This window comes from Leucoraja erinacea, chromosome 30 (genome assembly GCF_028641065.1).
Source record: "Leucoraja erinacea ecotype New England chromosome 30, Leri_hhj_1, whole genome shotgun sequence".
NCBI lineage: Eukaryota > Metazoa > Chordata > Chondrichthyes > Rajiformes > Rajidae > Leucoraja > Leucoraja erinaceus.
Window position 1 is genome coordinate 23757877 of NC_073406.1, and position 12158 is coordinate 23770034.

General features: G+C 46.4%; 1 protein-coding gene across 2 annotated transcripts; it reads left to right on the forward strand.

Annotated features, from left to right (window-relative positions):
• Nucleotides 1-239: 239 nt before the first annotated feature.
• LOC129711752 (uncharacterized) lies at nt 240-8490 on the forward strand. Of its 2 annotated transcripts, none has more exons than XM_055659680.1 (2): nt 240-849; nt 6440-8490. In XM_055659680.1, exons 1-2 carry the CDS (start codon nt 270-272, stop codon nt 6649-6651), a joined length of 792 nt encoding a protein of 263 aa, XP_055515655.1. In that variant the 5' UTR covers nt 240-269; the 3' UTR covers nt 6652-8490. The 2 variants fall into 2 exon arrangements, with proteins under 2 accessions (XP_055515655.1, XP_055515656.1); XM_055659681.1 differs by having other exon boundaries at nt 6445-8490.
• The last annotated feature ends 3668 nt before the right edge of the window (nt 8491-12158 follow it).

Genomic DNA, 12158 nt, shown 5'->3' on the forward strand with positions numbered 1-12158 from the left:
ATTATCTTTAACAAAATTTGCACATAGTAATAAATCATATTTAATTTGTAATAATAATTTTTTGAAAGTTGGACCATAAAGATTTCATTTTACAAGAACTGATGGAAACCAATGAGTGCACTTTTTTATAAAAAAGTACACTTGTGGCGCCATCTTGTGGTCAGGCCTCTGGTTAATCAAACCCTCATTCATCGTGTGGTAAGAGGCACGTGACTGAGGGGCGGGCGGGGGTTGGAAAAGAAGTCGAGGGAGTACCCTGCTGCAATGACATGCAGTTACTCTGGGCTCAGCAGCACTGCTATTGTTTTGGAATTAGAATTTGTTTAATAAAGCTTGAGCTAACAACGTGTGGCTCACTTTATTACGCTTTATTGGTGACCACGACATTTTTCAAACTGGTTTTGAATCGCACAATGAAAGCAGCTAACAGCCCACCCGATGCAGTCGCTGGCCCTCCGGCTCAGCAGAATGCCATTGCGGTTAAATTGCCCGTGTTTTGGACGTTGCAGCTGCACGTATGGTTGGAGCAGGCCGAGGCTCAATTTCATATTCAGCACATTACTGCCGACGACACAAAATATTATTACGTGGCCGGGGACTTGGATAAGGACACGGCTGGTCGTCTCGTTCATTTACTTCGCCAGCCGCCATCAGCCGTCAAGTATGATGGCCTGAAGACACTCCTATTATGCACTTTCGGGCTGAGCAAGCGCGAGCGGACTGCGAGGATTCTGTACGTGGGTGGTCTCGGTGATCGCAAGCCATCGGACCTGTCGGCATTGCAGCCCGCAGCCATTTTCTGTGTCGGTTGTGGGTTCCATCGGAAGGCTGGTTTCCAGCTGGGTAGAGGTAGGTGGTGTTACTACGACAAATGCTGGGGTCCTGCAGCCCGCCAATGCCGCCTATCCTGCTTGTATCCGGGAAATGCTGTGGACCAACAAAATACAACACGTCACACTTATCTGCACCAAACTCCATTCACCATTCTTTAGCCCATTTTCCCAGCTGTGCAAGATCCTGCTGTAACTTACCATAACCAGTGTCACCGCCTACAATACTACCTACTTTGTGTCATCTGAAAGCTTACTAATCAGCCTTGTACATTCTCAACCGTACAAAAGCATGCAAGTTTGCAAATGACACATCTCCTGTGTTTGCAGCGGAAAATATCCGGGGGAAGGGATGGTTTGGATGGGAAGAAAAGGGTGACCAAGGAGTTGCAGAGGGAGCGGTCTCTGTGGGAAGGGGAAAAGAGTGGCGATGAGAAGATGGCAGTGGGATGGCGGAAGTTTTGGAGAATTATATGCTGGATGTGGAGGGGAGATACGCAAGGACCATCTTTGCTCTATCTGGTGGGGAGGGGGAGGGGGGAGCAAGAGCGGAACTATCACATGCAGTGAAGCGACCCAAACAAAATAAAGAATACGAGGTGGCCTCATTCTGGTAATGGAGAAGGCCCAGGACAGAAAGGTCAGTATGGCAATGGGAATGGGACGGGGGGATCAAATGGTTAAGGAACCTGGAGATATAACTAGCCTTAGTGGACCAAATTTATGTATTTGACAAAAAGGTTGCCCAGTCTAAGTTTGGTCTTGGTGAAGAAGTCAAGTAGGCCACATCAGGAGCAAAGAATGTAGTAGAGGGTAGAGGAGGTGCATGTGACACCCTGTCTCACCTGGAAGGACTTTGGGATTCCTGGATGGATGTGAGGAAGTATAGGGATAAGTGTTACATTTCCTCTGGTTCCAGGAGAAAGTACCTGGGGAGGGAGGTGGTGGTTTGGGTGTGTCTTCACCACTGCTGATTTCTCATCCACAACTCCAACCACGGGCTCAGTCCCAAAATCCACAGATTGGACTGACTTGGCTAACCCATTGTTTCTCACTGCTGCACTGACCTAATCTCCAAATACCTCAATTCCACCTCTCCCTAGATTCCCTCTTCGAGATCAAGCCCTCGAGTCCTGGCAACAACCTCGTAAATCTTCTCTGGACTCTTTCCAGCTTGATGGCATCCCTGACCAAAATTGAACACAATGCTCTAAATGTAGGCTCACTAATGTCTTGCACAATCGCATCATAATGTCCAACTTCTACACTCAACTGACGAAGGCCAATGTAACAAAAGTTGTCTTTACCACCCTAGCTAGTTAGCTACCTGTGCTGGCTGCCACTTTCATGGAACCGTTTAGCTGTACTAGAAGCGCTCTGCTCTGCATTTCCCACAGCCCCACCATTCATCCTGCCTGCCCTGGTTAGACTTCACAATATAAACCTCACAATTACTTGCATTAAGCTCCATTAGCCATTCTTCAGCCCACTTGCCCAGCTGATCAAGATCCTACTGTCATTTTTGATAACCACCTTCACTGTGTATAAAGCTGCTCACTTTAGTATCATCTGAAACCGTACTAAACATGCCTAGTACATTCCCGTCTAATGTCCAAAAGCATGATTAGTAAGTTTGCAGAGGATGCATCTCCTGTGGCTGCAGGGAAAATATCGGGAAAGGTGGTCATTCGGGTGGGAAAGGACGAGTGAAGCAAAGAGTTGCGGAGAGGGAGCAGTCTGGGTGGAAAGGTGTGGGGATGGGAAGTTGCAAAGTCTGTTGGAATGAAAAGCAAAGGACCAGGACAAGATTTCGTTGTACATGGTTCATGTTACAATGACAATAAATAAACTATTCTATTCTATTCTAAGAGGAGCTTTATGCTTATTCCGGCTGTGGCCTGGGGGGGGGGGGGTGTGGGGATAGGTAGTGAGAACTGAATTGCAGGGTATATATGGAGGAAGTATAGGAAAAGGTATTACATCTCTTGCGGTTGCAGGGGAAAGTACCTGAGAGGGGATGGTATGGGTGGGAACTAAGGAGTGTGGAGGGAGCAGTCTCTGTGGATAAGGATGGCAAGAGGTGATTGGTAGTGGTGATGTAGGTGGCTGAAATGCCGGATGTGGAGGCAGCTGGTATGAAAGGTAAGGAGCAGGGTAACTTTATCCTTGTTCATTTGGGGAGAGGGGGAGTGAGAGAAGAACTACAGGACACGGGAGATACAGGTCCATATATACGTACGTACGACAGCAGGGAGAACCATGTTTGCTAAAGAAAGAGGATGTCCTTGAATGGAAAGCCTCATCTTGAGAGCAGATGCAACAGAGATGGTGACATTGAGTATAGGGGATGGCATCGTTGCTGGAGGCAGGGTGGGATGATGTATAGGTGGTGGAAGTCAGTGTGTGTGTACAGTAGTTGATGTCTGTCAATAATCTGTCCCTTGTAATGGAAACGAAGAGATCAAGAAAGGGGAGAGCAATGTCAGTGATGTTCCAAGTGAATTTGAGGACAGGCAGGGTGGAAGTTACTGGAAAAGTTAATGAAATCAGCAAGTTGTGTAAGGGTGCAGGCGGCAGGCAGGCTGCCCCGATGCAGTGGAGAAAGAGTGGAGCAGTAGTGTATGTTTGCAATAAGGACTGTTTGATTATAACCAATGAAAATAAATGCATTGGTGGGGCAAAAGGTGCTGCCCATGGTTACACCAGGTGGAGGAGAGTGTTTACAGAGGGGAACTGAATGGGTCTCTGGAGGAGGAACCCGAGGGCTCCATGACCTTCACAGTGGGGAATACAATTATTAATGGACTGAAGGTTCATGGTGAAGATGAGGGAATGGGGGGCTAGGAATTGAAAGTTATTGATGTGTGGAAGAGTGCGAGAGGTATCTCAGATGGAGGCCAGAAGGGAGGGGGCAGGGGAGAGGGGGGATTTGGGGAAGGATATAGAAAGGAGCAGTACAGGGTTGTGGAACTACAAAGTTTCAATCTGTGCAGGGGAGATTGCCCGAGGCAATGACACCCAAATCACCTCTTCCTCCCAGGCAGTTTCTCCTGCGACCACAGGTGGTGCTATACCTCTCACTCAAGTCCATGCAGGGTCATCAAGATGCCCTTCCAGTGGAGATTATATTATAATCCAGTTCCAGATTATATTATAATCTTTAAAGTATAAGATTACAAAGGGTTTGGACACACTAAAGTCAGGAAACTAAAGTCATGTTCCCGATGTTGGGGGAAGTCCAGAACCAGGGGCCACACTTTAAGAATAAGGAGTAAGCCATTTAGAATGGAGATGAGGAAACACTTTTTCACACAGAGAGTTATGAGTGTCTGGAATTCTCTGCCTCAGAGGGTGGTGGAGGCAGGTTCTCTGGATACTTTCAAGAGAGAGAGAGATAGGGCTCTTAAAGATAGTGGAATCAGTGTATATGGGGAGAAGGCAGGAATGGGGATGATTGGGGATGATCAGCCATGATCACATTGAAAGGCTGGCTCGAAGGGCTGAATGGCCTTCTCCTGCACCTATTGTCTATTTGATATTGTATATTGAGGCAGGGGCTCGCACGAATGTCCTCCAACACCATCCACCACAGTGAGCCTCCCGGTGTGGTCTCCTACCATCAGCAAGAACAAGTGCAGATCAGGCGACTGATCCACCAAATACACGCACTTAGTCGACCAAGGCCTGCCAGATGTCCTGGGTGCTAGGCTCTTTGAACCCCCTCTTCCTTGAATGATCCTCCACTCCTAGGCCACCTCCATCAATAAGAGTGAGGCCACACTCAAAAGTGGAAAAACACCTCATATTCCACTTGGGTATTTTACAACCCAACAGCATGCACAGTGAATCCTCCCATTTAGTTAAATGTGGATGCACACATTTCAGAATGAAAGGGACAACGTTTAAGATTAAGGGACGGAATACCTGCAAATGATTGAGCGGTTCACTTCCAGATGAGCACAAATGTAACCCTGGTATCATTGGTTACTCTCGCACTTGCCAGCAATAGTGGCAATTGATGTTCTGCAAAAATGGATAAATGAGAAATATACCAAGTTAAAAGTTGAAGAATAACATTTTCTGATCATCACCAAAAGTACAAACTAATTGTACAAATCTATATTCTTCTGAAAACGTTATTGAGTTTTCACAATCAACTTTCATCTTAGTGCAGGGTGTAAGTCATAGTTTGCAAAATATCTTTTGTATATTTAGCTCTAATGGCATTTGCCATATTGTATTATTCTAGGCATTATTTGGACTCAAATTCCATTTCTTAATGCTATATTAATTTAATTAATAATAGATAATATTATTAATTTTTTGACAGTTCAGATAATGAAAGGCTTTCCATTAAAAAAAACATAACTTCCCCATGAGAATAGTCACACTGCTTCACTCTTGGGTTACTAAATTCCGGTGGGCGGCGCGACTCACATCGCAGCGGCCTCTGCAGTCCGTCTGTCTTTTTATTATTTTCTGTCTCGTTTCAATGTAGTTTTTATTTTACTTGTTTTGACGGGGTATGTGAGTGGGGGGGGGCGGGGGGGTGGGTGGGGTGGGGAAACTTAAAAAATTTTCCCCTGCACGGGAGACCCGACCTTTTCTTTGTCGGGTCCCCATTGTCGTTGGGGCTGCAACGTGGATCGGCTTCCAGCAGGAATGACCTGGGGCTCCAGTCGCGGAGCTGCGGACTTACATACCTTCACAAAGCTGGCCGAGTCCGGAGCGGGTGGAGCGGTGGTGGCGCGCTGCTGTGACCCGACCTCTGGAGATTCGGAGGCTCCAACCGCTGGTCTGGCAGACAGGAACACCGGGAGCCCGCGGATCCCTGCTGGGAGTCGCTTTTCGGGGCTTCCGCAACGTTGACTTGCGGGGTTGAAGAGTACCTGGAGTGGGGCCTTACATCACTGCCCCGCGCGGCTTGGAATAGCTGCGGAATTTTGCTAGCGCCCGCCGGGGGCTCCAACAACAAGACCCAGAGCGTGGCCTTGCATCAACCGGCGTGGCTTTAATGGCCGTGAGACAATTACCATCGCCCGCCGGGGGCTTTGACTCTGACATCGGGGGGAGAAGGGAGTGCAGGGGAGAGATACGTTTTTGCCTTCCATCACAGCGAGGAGGAGATGTATTTTTCTTTTTGTATGTATGACTGCAGAAACAACATTTCATTTGGACCTCAACGAGGTTCAAAAGACAAATAAAATTGTATTGTATTGTATTGTATTGTATTGTATTGTATTGTATTGTAATGGCTCTGTAAACCGGTTGCCTAATCTGTGATTGGGTTTCCATACAGAGAAGGGATGCACAGTGACACAGGTGGTAGAGTTGCTGCCCCACAATGCCAGAGACCCAGGTTCGATCCTCGGCTGCTTTCAGTCGACCTAAACCTACCTGATCTCCCAATTACTAAACACTTTAATACCCCCTCCCATTCCCATACTGACCTTTCTGGCCTGGGCCTCCTCCAATGTCAGTCAGGCCCAGCACAAATTGGAGGGACAGCACCACACATTTCGCTTGGGCAGCGGTATGAATATTGACTTCAAATAACCCATGCTTTCCCCCCTCTCTCTCCATCCGTCTCCCTTCCAAATTCCAATTAGATCAGGGGCCGTTCCAAATGGCCATGCATGTGGATCAGATACAGTCTGCATCGTCATGGAGCAGCAGAGTAACGGTGGAGGGCATCGACACATCGCCTGGTCAAGCTGACCCCTGCAACTCCAACCCATTGGCCATGCATGTGGATCAGATGCAGCCTGCATCGTCACGGAACAGCGGTGGAGGGCATCGACATGTCACCTGGTCAAGTTGACCCCTGCAACTCCAACCCACTGGCCATGCATGTGGATCAGATGCAGTCTGCATCGGCACGGAGCAGCAAAGCAACGGTGGAGGGCATCGACACATCACCTGGTCAAGCTGACCCCTGCAACTCCAACCCATTGCTACCTCCTGGACAATGTGCCTGCCTTTATGGCCAAGTTGAGACTCGCACATGTTTAATAACTCTGAACTTGAAGGGCACAAGATGTCGCTAGAAACATGGTGACTCTCGTGTAGTGCCTCAATGTGATCTACTAATCTCACACTCCTGTACTTTAGTATGATTGTGCCCCATTTACAACAAGATTCTTACTGAACTGTATATCATACATGAAGTTCACTCTACCTAGATACATGAGACAATAAAGTGCCATTGGATCATTCACTGTGAGAAACATAGAAAAGTGGCTTTCAAAATGATGCACTTTTTGGTGACTACTTCATTTCAAATATTATGTTTAGTTCCCAATAAATTGCTGTTTCCTTATGGATATGTCAGAGCAAAAGGATTTTTATTTACCTTGCACAATTTGTGGAATTGCTTCACCAGTTTCATCATTTCCTAGATCTTCAAAAGGCATTATTTTCGTCTTCCTTTTTGGCACCTTTACCTTCCCTTTGATCTGACATCAAGAACAATAAAGACAATTATTTTAATGCACAAAAACCCAACAAAAAACAGTGAATTATCCATGGCTGGCATGAGGAATTAAAGGGTGTTAAAAAGCTCATACATTGTCAGAAATAGTTTTTGACCTGAAGAATGGGAAAATTTAGAACAAAGGAGAATGAAGAAATTGATAAAGAGATGCCAGATGGAATACAAGACAAGGTGTGCAAAATGATGAGGGGAGTAGATAGGATGAATGCACAGCCTATTACCCAGAGTAGGGGAAATCAAGAAGCAGAGAACATAGATTTAAGGTGAAAGGGGCAATATTTAAGAGGAACCAGAGGGTCAACTTTTTCCACACACAGGGTGGTGTGTATATAGAAGGAGCTGCCAGAGGAGATAGTTAAAACAGGTACTATAACATTATTTAAAAAAAAACGCTTGGCACATGTGGATAGGAAAGATTTGAAGAGATATGGGCCAAATGTGAGCAAATGGGACTAGAATAAATCTCACTTGGCATGGGTAAGGTGGACCTAAAGGCCTGTTTCCATACTATGCCTCGCATGGTGTGAACATAAAATGGACTGCAGGAGTATAATGCTAAAGATGGCAGGTGTTGGCCCTTACAGGCAGAGACAGGAGAATTAAATATGGAGAATGGCAGAGAAGTTAAATAATTCATTTAAGTTTGTCTTAAAGAAATAATACAGGTATATGAGTGAACAAAAAGCCAGTGAGAATAGTAAGATTAAACGAGAACTTACCAGTTTGAAGTTTGATCTGTATTTTATGAGGAGTTACGATGAGGGATTACGTGAAGAAGCCCGCCCCAGCACGCATTGCGGCATACTTCAAAGCAGCGGTGTGGAATCACAGATAGACACAAGATTTGAAGTAACATAGTGAAGAATAAAGAGACATCAATTTATCAGTTTGATCCATGTAATGAGGGTGGGAGCGGAGGGCACGTAATCCCTCATCGTAACTCCTCATAAAATACAGATCAAACTTCAAACTGGTAAGTTCTCGTTTAATCTTACTATTTTACTTCGGAGTCACGTGAGTGACTACGTGAAGATTTCAAAGCTTCTGTGATTTCAAACCGTGTAACAGCTTTATATCACTCGCTGCCGAAGCCTTTGAGGGAGGAAGCGTGTTATCATAATGAACCAATGAATCTGTTTATAGAAAAACAATGGTATTTTTACAATAACACTGAAGAAATTTAAATGCTCCCCTTGGCTAATTTAAAATATTTGCAGATCGGAATCTTCCCTGCAAATAAAACAGGTTTTGTCAACAGTTTATAATAAATTATTTCTCTGAACGTTTACCCCCACCATTCTGCTGTAGTCAGGATGTGGTTTACAGGCACGTCCATTCTTTTGCCGTTGACGTGGAAGCTTGTCCTGGAATGAAAACTTTGTACATGCTAGTTTTATCCCAGGAGCTTTAATACCTGCTTGAGCCATCTCAAAAAAGGCTTGTTACCCGACCACAAGGTTTTTTGTGACCAACCCACAAGGCTTTTAATCTCCCTCGAATAATTAGGTTGTGTCTATGTAAGGTAATAGGGTCATGGCACATTACCGTGTTTCTTGGCGGGTAAGCCCGGGTTTTATGACTGGATAAGGTGTTCCTGGTTTGGTTTGACCATTCCCTGGACAATGATAGAGATCTGGTCTGACGCTATGAGCATGGTGTCCAGTAGTAAATAGGAGTAGTGACTGGACCCTCTGTGCTGCTCCGTGTGCCTTCAACAATGTGTTTAGTGCATAGAAGGTTCAGGTTTAGGGCTCTGGCTGGTGGGTATCCCCTGAAGTATGGTTAACCACTGTGACATCCCATATATGGGTGTACCTGGTCTAGGGGTTTAGAGTTTTAATACCCTTCAAATTTACCACCAGCCAGTGACCCCATGGCCTGTTGTCCTGTAGCTGTTTTGAAACAACAGGCAGGGCAATTCTAGCTGTGTTGATGGTACTGTAGCCGAATCCTTCATCGTGATGAAGGTTCTCCAGGAATTCCAGTTCGTAGTAACTGTATCGGATGAGTAGGTTCTCCCTGTATCCTTGCAGTACTTCTCTTGATGCTGGAGAAGTGTTGTAGTCCAGTGGATGTTCAAAAGGATGCTGACATGGTGTCGATTGTTCAGTATAACAATCCCAGTCCCAGAGGCTTGCGCAGAATCTGCAGCTCAGGAGCTTATTTTTTCCCATGGCACAGTTGACTTGTGCCCGGCTCCGATTGTTAATAATTCTGGGTACTGGGAAATACCATCCAAGTTTCAACAACCATGTCATGGCGTAAAGTGAAACAATGGCTGCGTAAGTCCGTCAGGTACTATCAAATACCTGAAGCAGAATCCTTTTGTACTGTGCGTTGTTCTCGATTGGTGAGGCAGAAGGGAAAAAATACATAGAATTAATTTCACCAATGCAGCGTGAACGCATTTGTCTATCAATATTATAAATACATTCTTGAATGACAACATGACCTATAGGTCAGAAAAGTTAATATATATAGCTGACGAGCTTTCTGCTGGAACTATCTGTCCCAGAGAAATTTTTAATGAGGATTCCACTGCCCCAGGGTCTGGTTTCCCCCGCGACATACATAGGACATCCCCGAACACCTGGTGATATAGCGTTGATGCAAATAATCGATATCAGATTCACATTCCATTTTAATTGTCATTGTCAATGTGCAGTACAGAGACAATGAAATGCATTAATATCTGTTGCATCATATAGCTTGATAGTTTTGTTAAAACTTTATATGAAAACATCTAATTGATGTTGTCCTTAATATTATGTGACCTGGTGTCTGTCACTATATTTTGTTTACCGGGCAGGTAAGTTGTTGATAGTCAAAATACATCTATGGATATACCATTGCCAAATTGTTTTGACCAACTTGTCATATGATACCGACTTTATGCTGCCATATGGTTAATATAGGCCACCTCCATAGTGTAGTCTATTTATACCCATACATGCAAGTGCTTTAAAACTCATAAAATTCACCCGAACATTTTTTAGATAATTAATGCCCAGTATAAGTGGTAACCCCACCACTGTCTTTCTGATATTACTTCAGTGGGTAACTTCATGAGATGCTCAATGACAACCTATATGTTGTTTTTGATACTAACATCTGAATCATGTAGACAGAAATGGTACCATTTTTTCCCAATTACTCTGTTATTTGTCGAGTAGTTGGTAGTTTGACCATTAATTTGTTGCTTGTTTGTGCCAATTCAACTATGTTGTCTCTTGGCACATTATAGTTACGTGGACTGAATTAATATGAAAGCCAAGATAGTCCAAGAAAGCGCTCTATATGCTGGTAGGAACCAGACCCACCTACCTCCATAGTTATTGGCGGTTTTGTGTTTTCTGTTTTCTGAGTGCTTTTGTTCTGAGGACGTGCTGGCGACGTTGGGGGGAGGTGCATTTTCCAGGGGGTCGATCTTTGGGGATAGTGCGGCCCCAAGCGTTCACCAGTCCCATATTCTAGACATCGACTGGTGGATGCCGTGAGGTGCTGCTGCTTGGGTATCGGAAGTCGTGGTTTGCTCGTCCCAGGGCCTGCCCTCATGATGCCGAAGGTTTTTGATGCCTCTTCCATCTCCTTCAGCTTTTTGTTCAGATCTCTCTCAAATAGCAGTGAGTCTGCCTCCGCAGCTGGGGCTTTGCTCAAGCCTGCAAATTTTGAGATTGAGGGCAGGTGTTATATTCCATTCGGAGATTGTTTAGTTCGAATTGTGTGGTACATCTTAATACCAGCCCTTTCTGGTGGTATGTGTTCATCTCGTTATCTCCACAGAACGAGCATATGTTTGAGGCTTATTCCCCTTAAGGCCTCACAGTTCTCTGGTGCTGTATATTCTTGCAGCTCCTCGGTGAGCACCTTTTTTAGTAGAGTTTTGTGCTGGCTGCCATTGTTTTGGCTCCGGCGGTGCTCCAGCCCGTGGGGTTGCTACGAAGCGGTCCACCACACCCAACAGCTGTTCCTGATCCTGCACCTCATGCATACTCCTGATTTTGTCCGCCTGCCCCATTAGCAGACCAGCCCTGCCCTGGACACCAATGCTAGCCTCCTGCTCCAACCCGTGGTATGAGGGTAGCAAAGGGCAGTGCCTGACACGACACTATGGAGGAGGTGCCTGTCCTGTCTCGCCGGGAGCGCTGCTGTTCCCGGTGGACCTTCTCCTCCAGGAGCTGCTAAGTGCAGCTCAGGCAGCTGTCTCTCTCTGCTTTGGTAGAGACATGTCCCCCTCCGACGAATCGGAGACCACCGCCCGTTTGGCTTCCTGGCCGCTTTCCCAGTCCGCAGTGCAGGCTCTGGCGAGACTGGCTTGGCTCGGTCTCATGGACAGCGAAAAACGCTCTGCGAGCGACGCTGCCGCCGTTTGCTGCCCCGCTGGTAGAGTTGGAGCGGGGCAGTTTCTCTTTGCGAGTTTTTGCGTTATGTTCATGAAATCTGTAATAAAACACAACTGCAAACTCACCTTTCCTATGCCCAAGAGCCGCTCCTGCAGCTCAGGCGGCTGTCTCTCCCCCTCCTGGGTGGACAGACGTCCCAGTCCGATGTCGGCTCCACCGCCCGGTTTTACACACATCCAGCCCGCTGCTCAGGCGCTAGCGGGCTGGCTCGGTCGCGGTGTCGGGTTTGCGGACCGCCCGCTAAGCGGTCCTACCACCTGTTGCTGCCCAATGACGTTTCCTCCGTCGAGCGGGCAGGTGCAGCATTTTCCCCAGCCCGCTGTTGATGCTGACGGGCTTGGTGCAGTGTCGGGAGCGGGCCGCTGATTAGCGGTCCTTGCTCTCTCTCTCTCTCTGCACTCGGGCTGCTGCTCACCTGCACTCGGGCTGCAG